Source organism: Apostichopus japonicus, chromosome 11 (genome assembly GCF_037975245.1).
Source record: "Apostichopus japonicus isolate 1M-3 chromosome 11, ASM3797524v1, whole genome shotgun sequence".
Taxonomy (NCBI): Eukaryota; Metazoa; Echinodermata; class Holothuroidea; order Aspidochirotida; family Stichopodidae; genus Apostichopus; species Apostichopus japonicus.
In genome coordinates this window covers 19,558,935-19,582,770 of record NC_092571.1, presented here as the reverse complement: position 1 = coordinate 19,582,770, position 23,836 = coordinate 19,558,935, and the positions used below count along the sequence as shown (strand labels likewise).

At 40.5% G+C, this 23,836-nt stretch overlaps 2 protein-coding genes across 11 annotated transcripts in view; both read left to right on the top strand.

Moving 5' to 3' along the window:
• The window catches only part of LOC139976171 (uncharacterized), a 192,145-nt gene that overhangs the window by 72,557 nt on the left and 95,752 nt on the right, over positions 1 to 23,836 (top strand). The window lies entirely within an intron of this gene.
• The window catches only part of LOC139976355 (uncharacterized), a 96,916-nt gene continuing 81,728 nt past the window's right edge, over positions 8,649 to 23,836 (top strand). Inside the window, exon 1 of the mRNA XM_071985048.1 lies at positions 8,649 to 9,223. Coding sequence (XP_071841149.1) covers positions 9,109 to 9,223 — 115 coding nt within the window. The 5' untranslated portion in view covers positions 8,649 to 9,108. The remainder of the gene's footprint in view (positions 9,224 to 23,836) is intronic.

Below are 23,836 nucleotides of genomic sequence, written 5' to 3'. Positions count from 1 at the left end.
TCACTTGCAAGCAACGGAAAGTAAACTTTTTCAGAGCGTGGCATGCGGTTTAGGGCGAGTCTTCAATACCTTTAAATATACTGCATCGGTTCTTGTCACTTGATCATTTGCTTGTGTGTGAGCTAAACAGCTTAAATAATATGTAAAAAAATAATACAAACTTTCAAATTGCCAGATATTTACTTGCTCAAAATCATTATCCAATCATGATTTGTTGCTATCCTTGAGTCCATTATTCAGATGATGAGGCAGATTCCCTTCAACTCTCCATGATGAAGGTAAAACCTTATATCTTAACCAACTGCCATTGAGTGTCCATTTGAAAGTTTCAAACACACAAGTGCATTGATTAAAACAAAGACTTTATTGCTGTGGTTGCAGGAAGTGGATTTCAGTCTAGTAGTCACTCACCAGGTTCGTCTTTATCACAGTCTGCTAACTGTGGCTTTTTATGTTAGGAGTTTTTCTTCAGAGCACATGTCACCTTTGATTTGTAAAAAAAGTCCTGAAATTCAGGGAGTTAAAATTTACAGTTTAAAGATAATTTAAAAAGATTTTTTTTTAACTTCAATCATCAATGTGGGTGTCAATTAAGGGAATAAGGAGTTACTGATGCAATGACTTTCTGGCATAAGTGCATTTATAATGTGTTAAAACTTGAAAGGTGTATCATACTGCATCCCCCCCCCCTCTTAATTTGCACTCCGTTGGAATGCACAGGCAGTTTTGCTTATTAATGAAATACCAGTTAACACTAAATTTTCAAGTCTTCCTTTAAAACAGTCAAACGAAACCGTGCATTGCCTAAACTAGGCCTACGCAATAGTTTGAACATTTCTTTATCAACATGTGGTGACAGGGCTCTTAAGATAATTCAGTGACCAAGACAAGAGTGTAGGGTAGTCTTTGCAATAAGCATGACTAAGGCTAGGCTACCAATACCATAATTAGCCTTGGCCTAGTGGTCTTTGAAATGTAGCCTAGGCCCCTGCTACTTTGATAAATGATAGTTGACTGCATCCAAATTAAACCAAGGCCTAGGCTATACTTTTGAAGAAGAAAAAATTAGGCTGAATTCATGTTAGCCTAAAAAGGCTAGGCCAATGCTGACAATTAACACAAACCAAGATCATTTAACCATTTGGGCACTTGTTTATGGCATACTAAAAGGGTCTATATAATTAGGCCTGTATGTGTACACAACCCACAAGTTGCCAATGAGTATAGACCTAGCCTAACTAGTTTAGGCCTAGGCTACTTTGTTTTCCTTAGGCCTAGTTTAATTGGGCCTTATACTGTGCCATATTATGTAATGTGCTATAAGTTGTAGTAATAGCAAGAATGGTCCAGGTCTAACTAAGCCCAGGCTTAACTTATGCTTCGGGCTTAACTAAGGATTAGGGCTTTACGTGATGCTTAGAGGCTAGCCCACCCTTTTACATTAAACTAAAAGTGATACTTTTTTAGGCTAGGCATAGCCTAGACATACAATAACTAAGAATTAGGATAAAGTTGTGCGACTGAAACTGCCATGCCTATGATTAGGAGAGCTGGCATAATGAAATCGAAATTTTGGATCGTAAAACGAGAGAGAATAGCCATGAATGTAATTACAGAAACCAGTCTGAACGTAAAATTCTCGCATTGCTTGTACATTACTCGTATTACACTAGGGCCTATGGCTAATATGGGCCTAGGCTACACAGACTTTTTTTTCATTAGATCTCCATCTTGTTCTTTCTACTTCCACAAAATTCCTCTTCTTTTATGGTCAGTCGGAAAATCAAACAACAATATCCATGTTCTGACCGATTGCAGCATCCCCAGCACCATTTCTTTCATAATTTCGTACTTTTTTCGTGTACACAAACGATAGTCATACACTGTGAGTACGCGTGTCGCCTGCTATAAAGTTTTCAAGTGGACCTATTTTAGCACCCTGTGTGGGCGTTTTCCCTCTCGACCAATCCAAATCGGTTACATGGTTGGCCAAACTCTCTCTATATACGGCTCTGGTGCTGAACGTTGCAAAACGCCCTCTATTTATAGTTTAAAGTGCTGGTGTTTGGGGTCGTTACAGTTTATATATGATTTTATAACCCTTTCAACAAGTAGCATCACACAGTAGAGAGAGAGAGAAGGAGAGAAGAAAGAAATAGAGGCAGGGAGTAAGAATGGAGAGAGCATCGACATTCTTCCATTTTAAACGATAGCTTAGTGGGATTTAGCTTTGTCTAAAGATTTAGCTTTACTAATCTACTAATCCAACCTGATTTAATCATAGTATATTTGTGGCGTTAGGAGGCCCTGTTCACGTGACGTTAACACAGGAGTACATGAGTTATCTTTCTGTTTATTACGAGTTAGTCTTGACATCTCCGTACCAATGACTGTGTCACTTCACGTCCAGTCCATCCAATGGACGATAGTACGTGTGAACCAGTATCGGACAACCAATTTGGTACAGGCTACTGATGAAGTTGAAGCGACCAAATCGACCAGGTTAACTGTTATACTATGGACTACGGAGTAGTTTCGAAACCAGCACTCCAAACCAGAAGAGGATTGGCCTGTCGGCAAGCCGGCTCGGAAACGTGTGCGTCACTGCACTGGGTTCGATGACACTAGGGGTTAGGTGGCGGAAACGCTCATTTCCTCTCGGTCACAAAACATGCTAGCTTCGTCCGTGGCGCTGAATGTGCCGGTTGCTTCAGCACCACCTGTTGAATCATTGAGTCGGGGGCAATTGATATTGCAATCCACCCTGCTCACAGCCAGACCACATGAAAAATCCACGGAAGAACTCCACACAGACGAAACCTTGAATAAGTCAAGGTCCTAGTGTTTGTCTGAATATAGAAGCCTGGGAGGGAAGTGGGTGGGGAAGGAGGGGTCTTTCGGCTGCACTACGCCAGTCATTTTCATTATTTTTACCGTGATTACGGATCGCCGTGATAGGCACGGAATGGAAATATCCAGCCCTCTTCCCCCCCCCCCCCAATCCTCTAGCTTCCAGTTTGATTTGCTATTGTGTTAAATATCGCCATCACATTCCATACCTTTGATAGCACAATGGTGATAAAAACACTGCATATTTGGTTCCTACGTCCAACATGCACATATAGAATGTATCAACCATCCATTGGTGTTAAGACAGGGCCCTCTCGATAGGTCAAGGGTCGCGGTACCTCCTTTAGAAAGCCGAAACCAACTATCATTATTGTAAATACATATGCCAACGGTGTGCAATCAATCAGATCTTATAAACTCAATCACACGAAGTCTTGATGGAGGTATATATATATAGTAGGTCGATATATTTATGGCTCATCGATGTTGGAAACTTTCTGTGACGTAGAAATATTTGCTATTTCCAGTCGATACCAGTGAATCATGATAAAGTAATGAGGGCGCACAAATACCTGTCCGAGTCTTCAAAAGTTACAGAACTCAAGAAATGCTATACTACATGTGGGTTATATTGAGACGTATTCTTTTAAGGAGAAGTTACCCACTGTAGAGCCTGTGTACCTAAACTGATCCATCCTTATCCCCAGTGTCCTTAGTGATGCCCTCTTATCCCTTGTTACCTTACTGATCCAATCTTATCTCCAGTCTCTTTGCTGATCCACTCTTATCCACAGTTACCTCACTGACCCGCCTCATATCTTTAGTCTCCTTACTGATCCACTCTTATCCCCAGCCACCTTACTGATCTCTTCTTATCCACAGTTACCTCACTGATCCGCTCTTATCCCCAGTCTCCTTACTGATCCACTTTTATCTCCAGTCTCTTTGCTGATCCACTCTTATCCACAGTCACCTTACTGATCCACTCTTATCTCCAGTCTCTTTGCTGATCCACTCTTATCCACAGTCACCTTACTGATCCACCTCATATCTTTAGTCTCCTTACTGATCCACTCTTATCCCCAGCCACCTTACTGATCTCTTCTTATCCACAGTTACCTCACTGATCCGCTCTTATCCCCAGTCTCCTTACTGATCCACTTTTATCTCCAGTCTCTTTGCTGATCCACTCTTATCCACAGTCACCTTACTGATCCACCTCATATCTTTAGTCTCCTTACTGATCCACTCTTATCCCCAGCCACCTTACTTATCTCTTCTTATCCACAGTTACCTCACTGATCCGCTCTTATCCCCAGTCTCCTTACTGATCCACTTTTATCTCCAGTCTCTTTGCTGATCCACTCTTATCCCCAGCCACCTTATTGATCTCTTCTTATCCACAGTTGCCTCACTGATCCGCTCTTATCTCCAGTCTCCTTACTGATCCACGTTTATCTCCAGTCTCTTTGCTGATCCACTCTTATCCCCAGTCACCTTACTGATCTGTTCTTATCCACAGTCCCCTTACTGATCCACTCTTATCCCCAGTCACCTTACTGATCTGTTCTTATCCCCAGTTACCTCACTCATCCGCTTTTGTCCCCAGTCACCTTACTGATCCACCTCTTATCTCCAGTCCCCTTACTGATCCGCTCTTATCCCAGTCACCTTACTGATCTGTTCTTATACCCAGTTACCTCACTGATCCGCTTTTGTCCCCAGTCACCTTACTGATCCACCTCTTATCTCCAGTCCCCTTACTGATCCGCTCTTATCTCCAGTCACCTTACCGATCCACTCTTATCTCCAATATCTTTGCTGATCTATTCTTATCCCCAGTTACCTCACTGATCCGCTCTTATTCCCAGTCTCCTTACTGATCCACTCTTATCCCAGTCTCTTTGCTGATCCATTTTATCTTCAGTCTTATAACTGATCCACTCTTATCTCCAGTCTCGTTACTGATCCACTCTTATCCCCAGTCCCCTTACTGCTCCACTCTTATCCCCAGTCCCCTTACTGATCCACTCTTATCCCCAGTCCCATTACTGATCCACTCTTATCCCCAGTCCCCTTACTGATCCACTCTTATCCCCAGTCACCTTACTGATCCACTCTTATCCCCAGTTACCTCACTCATCCGCTTTTGTCCCCAGTCACCTTACTGATCCACCTCTTATCTCCAGTCCCCTTACTGATCCGCTCTTATCTCCAGTCCCCTTACTGATCCGCTCTTATCTCCAGTCCCCTTACTGATGCACTCCTATCTCCAGTCTCCTTACTGATCCGCTCTTATTCCCATTCTCCATACTGATCCACCCTTATCCCAAGTCCCATTACTGATCCACTCTTAACCCCAGTCTCTTTGTTGACCCTGGGTTTCCATTTGGCCTGTTTCCTACAAGATTTCTAACCGCAGGCGCGTAGCCAAGGGGGAGGGGCGAAGGGGGAGACCCCCCCGCCTCGAGCAATTTTTTTGTATATTTATGATATCGAAGTTTTATAGTAGCCGTTATAAGAGGTTTTAATATTTGTACCAGTGGCGTAGGAAGGTACTTTTGAGTGGGGGGGCTGACGATTGATGGCCGGCCTCGGGGAGGGGTCAAGGGGAGGGGGTGTCCCCTCCCCTTTGGATTTTTTTTTGCATTTCCAGGTGGCCTAAGATGCAATTTGGTGCAATATAGCACACTTCAACACCCACTCCATTTTGTAAACTTAATTTTGTATTTCACCTGGCCTTAGATGCAATTTGGTGCTCCAAAAATGAGATTTTTTTTCTCATTTGGAAATGAAAAAGGGGTTTTCTGACTTGCGAAGCGGGGGGGGGGGGCGGAATGATACTTCTGCCCCTCCACATTTTTCACTGGGGGGGCTGGCGCCCCCCAGCCCCCCCGGTTCCTACGCCCTTAATTTGTACACCAATAAATTAACTGTGTCTGAATTTTCGAAAATTCCCTGACCAACATCCTTCATCATACTTCCCTCTACTCGTGCAATTTTGACCGGTCTGTTAGGGGTTGAAGGAGGGTTTTTCTATATTGGTTGTTCATAGATGAAATTTTGTGCAACATTATTATGGGTATGTTTGAAGTGAATTTATTATTCAAATTCTGAACAAATAATGGGCTTAAAACCTTGAAAAGTGGGGCTGACGGGTATTGTGGGCCGTTACGTAGAATCACCTACAAAAAGCAATGATCCACAGGAGATACGATGAGGTCGAACATGATATGTGACTGCTGACAATCTTGTAAAAGGTTATGGATGGAAAAAAACCATTGGGAAAAACTTGGTTCTCAGGCAAAAGTGTACATCTGGTTGGTTAATTTCAAGCCCGAGAAGTGCCATTTCCGGTGATCTGGTGGGGGGGGGGGGCTATCAAAACCAGAAATTTTCTTGTACGCTGCGCGCCAACCAATGGTGGCGCTCCGCTTTGATAGTAATTCGCCCCCCCCCCCCCGGGTGAGAAAATCCTTAAGTTGCTACGTATCTGCACCCAAGCAAATGTCCCCCGCCCCAATATTTCAAACAAATCGCCGCCCCTGGATATACCGATTACTATTAAATATATATATTATTAAACTTGTAGATTTCCGAAACAATGGGTTATTCAGTAAGAAACCTCTTGTTGAAACACATGCTATCTTTGATCTTTGATTGTGCTTAAAGGTAGATTACTGAATTTTAAGTTGTTGAATGGTTGAAGTAAAATTAATTGCTGATTCTGCTATCGATAATTCCAGACTGCCCCCCCCCTTCTACAGTCATCATTGTCATCGTCGTCGTCATTTTCGTCATCGTCGTCATCGTCACCGTGATAGTCATCGTCATCATCATCATCATCGTCATCATCATCATCATCATCATCATCATCATCATCATCATCATCATCATCATCATCATCATCATCATCATCATCATCATCATCATCATCATCATCATCATCATCATCATCATCATCATCATCATCATCATCATCATCATCATCATCATCATCATCATCATCATCATCATCATCATCATCATCATCATCGTCATCGTCATCATCATCGTCATCGTCGTCATCGTCGTCATCGTGATAGTCGTCATCGTCGTCGTCATCATCGTTTTCGTCGTCGTCGTCGTCATCGTCATCGTCGTCATCCTCGTCATCGTCATCGTCGTCATCCTCGTCATCGTCATCATCAAATAAATATAGTAAGGAAAACGAGAGAGAAAGAGGTAATGTAATAACATGTTAGCTTTAAGCTTCAAGTTTTATCGAGCTAAGCAAATAAACAAATATTCTTGGTACCAACCAGAACATTTCAAAAGATATACTGAAGATTTCAAAGCAAATTAAGTGAATAAGTTACCAGTTTAGTATTACTCATAGATAAAAGAGTTTTGTTTTTAAACATTCACTTCGCACCATCTGCTTATCAACTTTTTTAACGAGGTTGTCTCATTCATCGAACAGTAACGCCTAGTTCTTCTAACGAGGCCTAATAGAAACTTGTCTGCAGTAATAACTGTAATAACTGTTCCATATCCCCCCCCCTCTCCCTCACCCTGATTTCCCTTACTGTACTCCACCATCCACGTCACACACCCATCTGTTTTGGAATAACATTCAATACGCAAAGTTGTGTATATAGTATAAAGTATGCCTTGCTATAACATGCTGAAGTTAAAGATTTTTCCTGACATTATTCGTTTTGCGTTTATACTAAACACAATTTAAATCATATTCAATCCAAAATCTCAAGAGAGAGATGAAAGCATTATGAATGACGAGGATGAGGAGTTGTGTGTGTGAGGGGGTGGGGTGGGGAGGGGAAGGGGAAGTGGAGGGGGATTTATTTATTTTGATTTTTCAGTTACAATATTGCTCTTATAACTTGTTGAGTTAATAACATGTTTTACAAATGGGTTTGTTGCAAAGAAGAAGGGTAGAAGGATAGACAGAGGTGTAAATAAATATAAGATCGATAAAGCAGAAAAAAAGATATCGAAACCATATCTTTACTTTAATCATGCATAGAATGAAGTCTGCTATATAGTACGGTAAAATACTCGAATCCGACGGCGAATGAAGCCTGACGTCATAACATGTAACCGTCCCATAGTGCACCTGTTTAATTGATTGCAGAAGATATTAATGGCTAAACTTGATTCTAAATGTGGGAATTAAGTCGAGTGACAGCACCCACATACATTCCTAGCCAATCGGAGCTCACCTTATATGTCCACATATGATAATGTAATACCCATATTAATTCTAGAATATCTACTACATATGATCGAATTATATTATGTCCATGCGGTATGTAACGGTGAATAATTCATATACTTGGTATAACATATATATAAATAATAAAGACCACAAAAAAATGCCAACGTGTTACCAGAAAGCGCCTTATGTTACGCAAATACACAGTACGCGTCACCAGGTTTCGCACAACGTTAGTATTTGCAGTACTATAATGATAATTAAGAAACAATACTTCGAAATTGATACGAGCATTTCGACCTGTCGTACATATTCCTCGTCCCCGTAGATATAATATCGTTTCAAACTCATATTAACATGTATACCTTATATTAGAATAAAGCTGCGTGTCCAGTAACATTAAATATAAATATAGGCATATGTCGTCTGGGGAAATTCCAACACTTTGGAATCCGTGCGTAAACTCGTGCGTTACAGCATGGTTCTTTTTTCACCTCCATGGTTACAGGTTATTACCTAACGGTATAGTGTATCAGATATGACAAATTACGCAATGGGTGGACGAAAATGTTTTAGGGTTCATTCGCATCTTTGGGTGTATATACCGGTTACACTTCATATATCATCAACTATGATCACCGGGCGACACCGTATATAACCATGACCTGCAAAGTACCCGTGTCTATGAAATCCGCCCATAATACCACGGTGTTTTGATATTCCCGTCTGGCTAAGGTTACATAAACAGTTTCCTTACGTGACCATACTTTGGATGAGCTTATGTGAATGTGGGATACTTTTTTATGGACAAGAATACCATTTTGAAGACAAGCTTGAAAGTAAATGGTTTTTGGAACATCGAGATCGGAATACTTTGATAAACTTGGTTACTGTGCGTTGCTGCTTGTTTATCGAATAACACGTGAATCATTACAACTTTACTACTAAAGACTGCAGTCACACGTGTCGTCGAAAGATATGTAAACGAACATGAATCGGTTGGAATTTTATCTGATTGCGGATACTAACAGTGATTTGAAACCATGGAAATATTTCGTGCCTGCAAATTTAGGCAACTTTCTCAAAGAAGGCTGGGGTTGATCAAATTAGGAATAATATTGACGGCGTTTTGTCTTATGCAGTCATCCGGCAATCAGGGTAAGCATGTTAAATCTTGTATTAGACACACTACACAGTACATAGGAGGTCTATAAATATATACCGGCTAATTCACATGTAGTATGAGAGAAAGATTACGAGTACATATAGAAATTCCTTGGTATGAGTACACGGGTACTAGTTTACACCAGTTCCTATAAACTACTATTCAAAAAGCCTCGAGTACGAATCCACGAGACGGAGTGCAAGTACATGTATAACTTTGCTAGAATTCGAGTACCAACACAGACCCACTATTAGTCTGGCGGCTGCTACTACACTATTGTGTAACAGCTGTAGGTAAGTCTGTGATGGTGCTTCGTTCCTTGGTAACGGTACAGTCAGACAGTAGTATCATTATTGCATATATACAGCAATTTGTTTCTTAAAAGTAGTCTGTATAGGCCCCAAATTATAGCACGCTATAATTGCTAGAAGTTTTCAATAAGTACTTTCCTGGAGGTCTTTACTATCCAAATTGTTCTCAGACATTTTTAAGGAACACACAAATTGACTGAATGTCCCAGTGAGAAAAATTTCATCGAAGGTTGTAATAAAAACAGTTTCAGAATTTGGACCAAAGGTGACCATATTTGAATATCTAGCATATTTGGGGCCAATACAGTTTACATTTAACCCCCTCGCACCCCTAAGAAAACCCGTGTACACCCCTTTACCAGCTGTGGAGGAATCTACTCTTTCTGTTGTTTATGCCTATAGCCCCCCCCCCCCCTGCGTCCTGCGTTTCACTCAGGGGCGGGGCAGGGACGTAGCTAAGGCCTGATGATTGGGGGGGTGTAGTGGCTGAAATTCCAACTGGATGGGTTTTGGAGTCAGAAAATTCCGACTGCTGCCTTGTACCCCCCCCCCCCCGCACTCATCGTCAACGATACGGTCAGTGTCAGTCAGACACCCCATCTTTCGCGACTGCACTTTTGTTCCGAACTTTTTTCAATACATTTGTACCTTATGGGGCAAAGTTTTTGCTTATGTTGATGGCACTTTTAAACTTCCGTAGATTAGCATTGAGTGTTTTAATTGTATACCATAGGGACAATGTATATATATCCCAACGTCGTAGCCAGGAATTTGAAAGGGGAAGCACTTTTTGCGATTGATATGGGGGAGGGGTCTAAGGGGAGGGGGTGTCCCCCTCCCCTTTGAGATTTTTTTTGAACAATTGAAGGTCCTTAGATGCGATCTGGTGCAATTTGTTGCCAGTTTCATCATTATCATATGATATCATATTATCAGCAGATTTTGTTTCCTGTTTGAATTCTTTTACATGTTCTTTTACATAATATATCAGAGAGACAAACATAGTGCTCTTTTACAATTTTTCCAGAAGGATGATTCTTGTTTATTGTCCAAGTCTGGACTTAAATACATTTGACGAACTTAATTGATGGACAATATAAACTTTCATATTTTGTAAGACAGCCAAATTTGCCGTGGCCTAAAAAATATCGTTATCTCCGTGTATTAACAGTGTAATAATTATTTATAGGAAGTGCGTATCACGTACGATTGCTAGCTTAGTTGCATAACATGCTGTTCGTGCAACGACTTAGGACGAATCATAGAACGGATGAGAACGAACTTGTCGTCGTCGTTGTGCATACGGTTCGTGACATTCCATCGAGTGAGGTTAGGTAGGCAATATGTATTTTATTACGCAGTGGCCAACTGTAGGTTTGAAATAGGCTATAGGCTAAATTTATCTAATTGCATCTGCCAAACTAAGTAAGTAGTTGAATCAGTAGGCCTGCATGTTATTACGATTATAATCGAGTTAACGGAGCTGACGAGTATTCAAGATCAAAAGAGCACTGACAAAATACCATGCTAAAAAAACAACAGTTTTTAAACATTTTTTTCGACACTCAAAGGGGGGAGCAGTCGCTCCCCTGCTCCCCCTGGCTACGTCCCTGGTATATCCTGAACTTACTTTAAGCTAGCGAACAGGGTCGACCCACCCAATAGCAAAATTAATACATAAATTTTCCGAATTGAAGCTGGCGAACGTTGTATTTTTTTTAGAGTATTCAAAATCATACGAAGTTTTGTATGGTGGAGTATAAGGATCGCGAGATACAATTTCTCAATGTGACGAGGAAAACGTGGTAAATATGACTGATTAAAGGTCAATTTTGATAAAAAAAAATTATGTCACTCACAAATTACAAGAAACATATGAAAATAAGAGTGCGACAGTCAGGAAAATTAGAGTGCGACAGTCGGAAATTCCGAATTGAAGCTGGCGACAGTCGGAAATTCCGACAGTCGGAAATTCCGACTGTCGCACTAAAATTTTCCAACTATCGTCATTTTTACCAAGATTGGGGGGGTGAGACACCCCCCCACACCCCCCCTCTAGCGACGTCCATGGGGCGGGGTGTGGTGTGCACCACAGGTTAGGAAAAAGCCTCACTTTATTTCGGTCATGCAACTGCAACATGGACAAACCGACGATTAGGTTTGTCATGCCACGTACGCCTGCTGCGAAGAAGGGGGGGGGGGGTGGTGAGGAGGAAGGCGTTGATTTGCGCAGACAAAAGTATATATAAGCTTTTGTAAAGTTAGATACCAAAGAGGGGAAGGGGGGTATGGATTTCTCATTCACATGTTTTACTTAGGCTTCCCCCACCCCTTTCTACCTACCAAACTCTCATCCCAAACTCAGTGCGGAAAAAATGGTAAAACATTGCTCATTGCACAAGGAGCAATTACGTAATAGCTCCATTGTCTGAAAGTTTCGTCAATGATCGTTGACTGAAACAGTTTGAGGGCGCGAAACGACAGCTAGATGTATAGCACCCTGTTCGTCCAAAAACCGGGAGGGGAAGGGGGGGGGAGCACGGGGACAATTTTTCACAAACCATTCTATCCCACAGATCATCCCAAGTGGTCCCATCCCATATTTAAGATTTCTCGCGCAATGCGAAATACAACCAATCCCGCAAGACACTGCACTATCGTTCACTTGGAAGTTGAGTTCTTCTAGTAAGATTTATCTTGGAAGTTGAGTTCAACTATAGTAAGATCATAGGCGTAGGAGCCCAATTTGATTGGGGGGGGGGGGGTGGGGGCTGTAACGACTTGCCCGAAAAATATAACCAACACTTTTCAACATCTTAATGTGCATATCATATAGGCATGCATCGGTTATTACATCGCATGCCATTTACATACAATCATTTGCCGTGTTATTACCCTTCCATATTGGTTATAATTATTGGGGAAGTCGTTACAATAAAATGATAATAAATGATGATAATAATATCAGATTAACCATTGAAAACCACATTGCAAATTATTTTTGTTTCAGTAGGTGTCCGACAAAATTCTCATCATATTGCCCGAATTTTCACAAAAAATTCTGGTTGGGGGCTGCAGCCGCCCCCCCCCCTTCCAGCCACCCCGCTTCCAACGCCTATGAGTAACAATCTATCTTAGAAGTTGAGTTCTACTAGTAAGAAATATATTGGAAGTTGAGTTCTACTAGTAAGATCTACAGTAAGTAAGAAAACGAACCCAAGGGCTTTTCATTTCCATTTATGGGATTTTATAACAAAAACAGATCAACCGACATAAATAGCTTTGGACAGACATACATAAATTAACAATGTACATACATTATAAAGTTTGTCAATTTTGTTAATGAAATGATATAGGAATACAGAACGTTTAACTGTGTATTTATGATGCTGGAATTGGCATATAAAGCTTCTTCGTGTAATTTTGAAGAAAAAAAAAATGTTAGTTCTTCCCCTAAACCTTTTGTATAACCTGGTAGATTTAGTCCTTTTCGTCAAGTTTTACCGGGCCTCCCTCTCGCTAAATTGAGGTATATATAGTTCATGACCCAAATCCCTGTTGGTCTCAGTCTAAGACAGATAAATTTTTACGATATTATTCTCGCTACGTGTCTCTCTCTCTCTATGTGTGTGTCTGTGTGTGTGTTTGAAGATCAAACTCATCCAATGGCAACTGATGGGAGATGTAACCAGTCATGGGGTAATAAATTTATCAAACGTCTACCTGTTTGACCAACAGAGAGAAAAATTCACACCAAATCTCCCAAAAGGAATAAGGTATTCGCAATCTTTGCTCTCTCGAGAACGCCATCCATTATACCAATGACACAGTATTGACTTCTTAAAGGTATAATGCGCAATTGGCTTGATGTACGAAAGGCTATTATCATTCTAAAACAGCATAGAATAGTTCAGGTGATGGATATTTTAAGATGTCTTTAAGCAACTACAATCCCTCTTGAGATCTCAACGTACCTACCAAGTCAATGGTCATCTTTGGTCATTTTGGCAATTGTTTGATCATCAACTCCCCTGCCTCCCTCGCTTACCTAGTTGCACTCAAAAAATTAATTGTGTGTAATAAAACAACCGCGGCCTGTAATTATATTCTGTAGTTGGCAACCGGTAAATACTATTTAAGAAAAAGTCGCCCAGGAAAGAACCTGGGCACGAAAATCAAACTACCGAACGACTGATCCGCTCTCAACCCCAGTCCCCTTGCATCAGAACTGTGACTGTGCGATCATCGTCGGGTGTGCATCACCATTCCCCTCGAAAGGGAACAGATATATACACATGATCTTAGCCAAAAGGCCGAGAAGCGACCGGTAAATAGCTACGTCTTTACGTCACCTCATGTGGTCCGCTACCCGGCACTACGAGCAGAATATTGTTATTCATTATTTCATGAAGTAACTGCGTATTGAATGTTTGTGGGCATACGTCATGATAGTCTTGTATCATTTCATGAATATTCATAAAGGTATGTCACAGTGTAATATAAAGGCTCCTTTACTCAGACGTTGTATCCCACTTCTCCCTTTAAAATGAATATGATGCTCTTCTATAAACATTTAAATTTGAAATAAAACAAAAACTGTTGGCAAACTCCTTAACCACTCAAGAGCCTACGTAAGAGAATGTGTAAAAGTAAGTGGGCCTGACGTTTCGAACCAGGATCCATTCAGCCTCTGAAGAAGATCCTGCTAGGATCGAAACGTCAGGCCCACTTACTTTTATACCAAAATTAAATTTGGTAATGAAATGTGGATCTGCAGTGGCATAACCAGACTCATTATCGGGGGTGGGGGCTTAGGGGGGCGGATTCGAGTAGGTACTTTTGCAATATGGCCCATTCTCAAACACTTGTAACCATGGTAACGGTACTGTTATGAATGCTTCTTTAGCCAAATTGAACAGTTTATTCCCTAATTTCTATCCGCTAAATTTTTGAAGGGATAGTCCAATTAATAATATGAACTTGATGTATTGTAGAGAAAGTCACTATACTTTTAGCTGATAACCCTGTGTGCTCTGTTCTCATGCTATTTACAGTCGTATCTTTCACACTTTGTCTACAAAAGCCTACACATTTTTTTATGATTGGATGATTCGTTTTTGCAGTACAATTTGTTAATTGCCGAATTAAATTTAGAATGTGGATAAACTTAAAAAATCAACCAGAAAGTCAAATGACTTAGTGATTCCTTGTCAATGTGAGAACTAACTTCCGATACAAGATTTCCCAACGATCTGAATTGCTGAGCAGAGATGGAAAGTCTTACAGAATTGATTCATTCATACCTATGCAAAGAGGGTTGAAGGTCAAACAAACTGCACTTCAGCATAATCAGACTTATTTCGATTGTAACCTGTATTTGACGGTTGACCTTTGACCTGAAGGGAATTTGCATAGATATATTTAGCAAGGGCTATGTACATACCAAGTTTGAAATTCAAGCAACTTCTGAAGTTATCGCATTTTCAAATTTCTCTGACTTTGACATCTGTTGACCTCAAACGACCTTTGATTAACTTAACAATATCTGATTAATTTCAGACGGTCAATATAACGATGGTATAAAGTTATAAACATACACATGATATAACAAGCATGGTAGCAGGATATCTCGTTGAGTAGCCCGTGTGTTGAGGGGAGGGGGTGGGGATCGGAGACCTCTTAGCGATGACAGAAAGTAAAATAACAAGATAATAGTTAACTTGAGACGCAATTGGCTGGTTTTAATTTGAGAATGCTAGTCAATTACGGATTAACGTCAACCGCGAACTGGTTTAACTGAGCCTTTAAATGCATTTTGTAATTTACGTCCAATAATTTGTGTCTTGCAAACTAATGTCATTGGGGGGGCGAGGGGGTGGACTTTGGACTTGGGGGGGCTCCAGCCTTTGCCGCCACTGGTTATCCTACTGCTGCAGAGGTGTAATGGATCACTGCTATGCAGCTTTACAAACTATCTAGCTCCTTGAAGTAGCCCTACCCCTTACCCCTGCCGCCGCTTCTTCGTTATAAAATTCACTTCCATGGCCCTTCCTCCTCCATTAAAACTCTGAACAAACATCGTTTTGAAAGAAAATATAAGCTATGAACACGAATAATGAAGCGTTATTTCATTGAACTGGACTACTCCCAGTCTCAGCCCTAGTTCCCCTACAACATAACAGTGTTAATGCCCTGCGAAAGTTTAGTTACCCCTTTGCTCGCGCGACCTCCGTCCGCAAGAATTTCGAATTTTTCGGGTTGCGTTCTTTCTTTTTACCGTCCCTGATACTGAAAGTTTTAAATAAAAACATTTCTTCACGTATTATGTGCCACATGGTGTCATTAAACATGACGTAATTTACACAGATGATCAATAGGAAGGTATAGCCAAATTTGCGGTCTACCAATAAATCTTTCTTCCATTGAGACGGAAACATTGGTATGCCGCTTGATGCGGTCGAACGTAGAAAATGTGACGCCAAAACTAAGCAAATTAGACACATTTCGATATCCAAGGAAAACGGATACATATATTCATCTACATATCTTGTCAGTGAACGGAACGAACCCGGCAAACTACGTTATACCAAACAGTACTATAGTATTGTTCGATATGGGTAGCGAGCCTATCATAGGCGTAGGAGGCGGGGGGGAGGGCTGGGGGCTGCAGCCCCCCAACCAATTTTTCTGGTGATTATTCGGGCAATATGCTGAGAATTTTTCGGGCACCTACTGGAAGAATAATAATTTGCAATGTGTTTTTCATTTTTTGGGGGGTGAAAATTCGGCAATATGCTGAGAATTATTCGGGCATCTACTGAAAGAATAATAATTTGCAATGTGTTTTTTAATTTTTTGGTGAAAATTCGGGCATTATGCTGAGAATTTTTCGAGCACCTACTGAAAGAAGAATAATTTGCAATGTGTTTTTCAAATATTTTGGTGAAAATTCGGGCAATATGCTGAGAATTTTGCGGGCACCTACCAGTGGCGGAGCACTACAGTCAGAGGGGGCGGATGCCCCCCTGACGGACTCAAATGGACTGCTGGCGCCCTTTTCAGCTTTTTACCACTTTTTACTTATTCGCGATTATTGACTTTTTTATTGCGCTCTCAAATACCTATTGACATTTGTCACATTTTGTTGGTGCAATTTTCTGACAAATGGCGATGACACCTATTTATTCTTCGTTTATCTGCAAATTAGCAAGGCCCGGAAAGGGTCATTTCCGGCGATCTAGGGAGTATCTTTACTCAAAAAATTTCTGTACGCTCAGCGCCAACCTGTGGTTGCGCTCCACTTAGATAGTGTCAAAAGTGCCCCTACAGACCATTCTCTCCCCCCCCCCCCTCCTGACCAATACCCCTAGCTCCTACTGAAAGAAGAAGAATTTGCAATGTGTTTTTCATTGGTTAAACTTATAGTATTATTATTATCATTATTGTTGTAACGACTTCCCCAATATTTCTAACCAATATGGAAGGGTAATAACCCGGAAAATGATTTTATGTTATTGGCAGGTGATGTAATAACTGATGGATGCCTATATGATATGCACATTAACATGTGGAACGCGCGCGGAGCGCGCGAAAAAAATTTTGGTTATATTTTTCAGGCAAGTCGTTACAGCCCCCCCCCCCCCCCAAATCAAATGAGGCTCCTACGCCTATGGAGCCTATACAGTAGAATAATGACCACCATTAATCTGATTTATTGGTTTTCGAACCTCTGGATATAACATCAGCATCCATGACCCAGTGGGTGAGGACATCATGCTACATTGAGCGGGGGAACTTGGTTCGATACCCAGTGAATGCAGGGAAGCGTCATATGGCGTAAAGTCTATGTTTGAAATATATGTAGAACATAACTCAATGAAGTGAACCAACAGAACACATATTGTTGATATATGTGCATATAAATTTATTTTGTAGTGGGAAGGGTGTTTATTTTATTTCATCATCGATTGGTTACTAAACACTTGGATTCCCGTCATTCTGTCCTGATTGCAAAGATTGCGGAATTATTTAAAAAAAAAAATAACTTCAACTATGGAAGCTGGTACTAGTGTAGCATGTGTCTCCATAGTAGACTTGTAAAATTCCTTACACCTAGGATATTAATTTCTCAACCGTCTAATTTAAAGTAATTTAACCCGAAGTGTAAATGTTTTATTTTCGATACGTTGTCATTTTTAAAGAATAAGTCATAACAGTACTTATAATGTTTGACGTAAGCTATAAAATACGGAGAAATGTCCTGACAATAATCATAAAATTTATGAAACCCGAACTTCATGCTATGTAAACAGGTCTTCGAACTCGACATGTTCTTTTGTCACATCTACGTTGTTACATTAACAGGATTTATCAATGTCAAAATGTGTGGGTTCAACACGTGAATGGCATTCCACGACAGTTCGAAAAATTTAAAACCTATACATGACGAAACGCATTCATTCTACAGTAAGAGCCCAGCAACATTTTCAGTAACACAATATTTTGCCCGTACCCATCCCTACGACCCGCCCCATCCCACATTGTTGTGTAGTCGAAAAATAACTATATACACTCGATATACAAATAAGCGCTATGTTGTATACACGATACAAGTAAGTGCTCTGTAGTATACTCGATACAAGTAAGTGCTCTGTAGCATACTCAATACAAGTAAGTGCCTTTAGCATACTCAATACAAGTAAGTGCTATGTAGCATACTCAGAACAAGTAAGTGCTTGTAGCATACTCAATACAAGTAAGTGCTCTGTATTATATTCGATACAAGTAAGTGCACTGTCGTATACTTAATACAAGTAAGTGCTTTTAGCATACTCGATACAAGTAAGTGCTCTGTAGCATACTTAGTACAAGTAAGTGCTTGTAGCATACTTGATACAAGTAAGTGCTCTGTATTATATTCGATACAAGTAAGTGCTCTGTCGTATACTTAATACAAGTAAGTTTTCTGTAGCATAACAAGTACAAGTAAGTGCTCTGTATTATACTCGATACAAGTAAGTGCTCTGTAGTAGTATACTCGATGCAAGTAACTTATCAAAAGTGCACTCAAAATAGGCCAACTGGGATCTACTTCTTCATCATTTCGATATGCGAGTAACTGCTACTTTGGATACTCGATACAAAGAACTAATATTTAAAGTTCACACTACTAAAATGAACAATTGTATGATATACTCAATACAAATATGGTTACGCAAATGGTGAATTCTCCTGCATACTAAGGCTAAAAATTCGATCTTTCATTAGGTCTACACGCACCGTTTTTGTATTGGGTCGAAAATGGTGGGGTTAGGGTTTTGGATGTGGGAGGGGGAGGGGGGAGCACACTCCAAGCCCTGGATCCGCGTCTGGATGTACTCTACGGCAGTCCTAAATCATTCAGCTGGATCTTTGCATTAACAACCAAAGTTCCAGGCATTAAAATAACTGTCTCGTTTCGTACACGTGATAAACCCTTGGATTTTCTATTTGTTTTCTCGAACTTTCAGCAACCAGAAAATAGTCGAAATTTGAAGATATGAAGTCAAAATTTCTAGGGATAGTGGAAACTCGAAATGATTAATTATTTTGCGATAAAATTAGCCCGATATTCACGGTATGGAATGTCAAAATTCGAAGACAACAAAACAGCTGTCGAGATTGATGTTATTATATAGTCGGAATGTGTAAAAGAAAATGTAGATTCGAAGATAAAATGATCGGAATTCCTAATTTCCTATCTTGGCCACCGTAGCATTTATAAATCTAAAATTCGTCTGGAGAAAACTCCCTAATCCTCAACCCCCCCCCCCCGCCTCCCCCTGCTCTCACATCTTACTTGCCTCAAAAGTACGCCATTATAACGTTGGAAAATTGGAATGGATGGAATAACATAAACAGGAATATATGATGAGTGTGTAACTAACACCAGCATGCTGCTTAACCAATTATTATTTTGATTTCAAATTATCCCCTACCCTCTTTCTCAATCGGAAAACTTCATACAGTATATGGCTTTGCCACTTGGGTAAAGTAAGGTGGAGGAGTTCATGTACAAGTAACGCATAAATACGCCTTAGCAACGAACGAGGTCAAATTGATCCTGGAAATAGTTCCATCCATAAACCACGGGCAATGTACAACTGTCGTAAAACTGGTTAGGTGTTAACCCTAGTACCTGCGAAAACATTGGTATTTGAAATTCCCTATTATGTTTATACACGCACTTATTATGTCCTATCAAGCAACGTACTTTACTGAAGTTATTTGTGGTTTCAAATAAATGTTAAATAAAATATGATCTCTGTTTATACTTCCGTCATCTCAATGAAATTGGAAATCGCAGGGGGGGGGGGGGTGGAGAGAGAGAGGGGATCGAGGGATTAGGACGTAGGCATCATTACCTACATCATTTCCGTATTTCAAGAGTAAGACATCGGAATGTTATGCCCACCTGTGAACGAATATTTCCCCAATGTTCTGACTACTTCCCTGACCCAAGCATCAATACCCTACCAAACTCTCCAACTTTCAAACCTCAAACTCTGATTTTTGAAGACGGGACCTGAACCAACTCTTCTTGTATGTTTTAATGTTTTGCCCAATGTTCGGGTCAGTCTATGCTTAGATTATTATCTCCAAAGATGTACCTCAAAGCTCTCCTCATCCATCATCCTCTGCTTCTTTCTACCCTCATTCTCTCTACCCTACCCTACCCCGCTCCTGCTCTCTCCTGCACCATCCCATATTCTGTTCCCTATCCCTACCCTACCCCGCCTCCCCACCATTTCATGTTAAGCCGGTATTAAGAAATCTAAATATTTCTGTCAGATAATTTCTCGGCTATGCAATACGAAAGACAGATTCAGCCTTCCGGAATTCCCCAGTCTTTGGCAACTTTCGAAGTCATGATTGCGATAAAGCCTGTATTTATTTTGTCTGTTATTCAGATCTCGTCTGACAGGTCACACCGGTTGTCATAAATCGCCACCATTTGTCAACCACACCCAAAATGATCACGATTCCGTGACATGTCAACATACTGTCTCGTATATTTAAAAGAAGGTTTTGCGTTAGGTAAGTCAAAGGTCTCTCATCGTAAACACATGCATGCGCCGCCATATTACTGCTAATATTTCTACGGTAGTGTAAATGTTACATCTCGTCTAATTCTTAACCGTAAAACAGCAGTTACTACTAAAATGGTCGTTTTACATTGAATTTCGTCCAAATTCCAATTTTCGTTTTTTTTTTTTTTTTTTTGGCGAAATCGGGACTGTCTTGTTCTTCAAACAACCGTTTGGAGAAAATTTTCCGTTTTACCTTCATGTCACTTAGTGCTTCATGCGACAACTCCAAAGCACCGTATTTTTTTTCTCTGAATCTCCCCAATCGCCCATTGCATCAGTAGAATGGGGGTTTATATCCCTGTGTAACATGTGTGAACCCCCCCCCACCCCTCCTCCATTAATTTATTCAAGGTTATGCTACAATAGTGTGAAATAAACGTGTAGTAATAGATGTCTACATAGCTTTGTTGCAGTGGAAATTTATAATATAACTAACTATTGCTAAGGGCGTTGTAATCCCATATGTTTCATTACAGAACACGTTTTGGTTGGTGCGGGGAGGGGTGGGGAAGGGGGTGGGGATCTGCAGTACGAATTTGTTGAAATAACTAAATTTCTAAGTACAAAATATCCTCAAATCTATTTACTTTGATAATCACAGATAAAATTCCCCCTTTGTTTCTCCCATATACTTATATTTGCTGGGAATTTTAACACTTGTAGAAAATACTAGTTCATGCATGTGTACGCATGTAAGCCTACATGTTTAGAGAATCCATGAACAACTCATCCTACTGAGAGTTTATATTGTCACCCCGGATCATCTGTTCAGATCTCCATGGTTCAAAGAGAACTTTTGTTTATTTGTCCACTTATCCTCGGAATATCATACTAAAAGGCTAAGCATCAAAATGCCAAAGATTGATGCATGACGTCATTGCAGACGGAGGTTACGTATTATGTTTATGGTACTAAGTCGAATATATTCGAAATGATTTTTAATTATTCAATTATGGTGTTTCCTTCTCACTAAACCACCCCATATACATATATGGTATAGGCCTACCCCAACTTCGGAAACACCATTCCACCTTGACTGATAATCGCACGTCTGAGACACGCTCGTCACTGCCAAATTCTAGATTAAAACTTATTGTATATATCCTAACAACTTGTCGGCAAATACAGGACATTATTTGTGATGTGTCGAATTATGTTATACGTGTTAATGGATACCAGGAAAACTGAGGGGTAGCGTCAATGTTTCCAAACTGCGAATAAGACAGATGGCAAACCCATCAAGAATAAACCCTAAATGGTACTGGGAAGGTTGATATAGGGACACTCGAGGGCTAAGATTACAAACGTTAATCGCTGGGGAATCGCTTTTGACGATCAGGAATTCGTTTTTCTTTCTGTATATCTATCTCATCGAATCCATCATTATAAGGCTAAAAACAGGATATAGTATTTGTTTTGTCCTTGATTTGCATTTGGCAATTGTTCAAGTTGTTTGTTACTTAGCCATGGCCGGCTAAAGTAAAGTGGGTTTCGCCAATCAATATCGTCTAAATTGTAAAATATAAAAGTAAAATAAAACTGTTATAAACCAGTCGGTCTCTCCTGGTTCTCAAAATCAAGTAAAATAACTGCGTTCCAGGCCGATACTCGTTAATGTATTAAGTATCCATTACGTTTCAGGGAGATGAACATATAGGCCGACATACAAGTGTTCCATTTGAAACCCCCATAGTAGATTTCCACAGAGCCGTCCGTCTCTGGACGTTACCGGACGGCTGAATAAACGGTTCTGGCTTATCCAGTGCAGTGCACCTTAGTTTGTTCCAGCAAAATATGCTTAGCTGATTATAGCACGGAATGCGCGCCGTTAGCTTCTCCTGGGGTGGAGAGGGGGGGGGGAGTTTGCCAATTTCAGACCAGACAATTAGTCTGAGTAAGCTGTACATGTTCTACGTGAAGCCCTGTACGCGCACGACGTCTATTGTTTAGTGATCGTACCTGACGATATGCATTTTGACGACAAGTGACTTCAATTCCTTGATCGCCTGAAAGGATTCAAAAGTCTGTACGAGACGCCACCTTTAAACTCAGACTGGCAATTCTCTGATACATATATTGTGACAGTAGTTATAAATAATCTCACAGGAATTAGAAGAAAAAAAAAACAGGGATCATCACCGCGGTGAAGGGGCAATGAAAATGACCCGATGGATAATGAAGTAGATTGTACATCTCTCAGCAGATGAAACCCAAGGACATTCTTCTCTACGGGGGACTTACTGCAGTGGTCTGTCATCGCCTGTGCGGGGAGTAGGTTCTCCGTTTGAACATATAGATAACATTTAACAGACATTACGGTTACAGCTTTTCACTTTTTCTTATATGGTTTCCAAAGTAGGCCTACACCACACATACTTGTAAACCCACAGCATACATATATTACACCGCAGAAAGGTTTGCATATCGACTTTCAAGGAAGAAGGATGTTTAACTTGAAATCAATAACTCTAATGGGGGGGGGGGGGGGGAGGGTAGTGGGACATGCGAGTTTGATTTGAGGAAGAAAGCCGCAAAATCACATCAAAAGTGGACCCTCTGTGCATTCTGTATGGCAAACCCAGTATTTAAAGCAACAACTCGGCACTTGTTTTACTATTTTATTACTTTTCAATTGTACAACAAAATGGTACTTTTCAATAACAGTTGTCTTAAGTCATCGATTGCTTTAAATAACAACAGGGCGCTGCATTTTTGTTACATAAATGGAAGAGTGTACTTATCGTTAACTAAATGCATGTCACTTCTATTTATGAAAAGAGCACAAAACGTCCCTTCCACCCTCACTCCTGCCTGATTATCAGCCGATGTTAACGGAAGTTGTAGGTTAGAATATAACCCCAAAGCAATGAACACTTCTAGCGCAATATGGAAGGACAATAAAATAACAATTAAGTCTAACAGCTAGTCCATGTGCGCCCTCTATTTGTAGAAGTCCGCGTAACTTGACCTACTCGGGCTGGTCCATATCAAGTTTCGTTCGACTTTTCTATTTTAATAAGATCGCCGTCACCTTTGGTCTCGCTTAAATAGTTGCTGGAGGAGCGTAATGAAGGCGAAGGGGTGAAATGTATTTTTTGTTAAGTCCTGTTGACAAGTACATGTACCCATTTTCAGGGACGTAACCTTGGGGGGGGGGGGTGGGGAC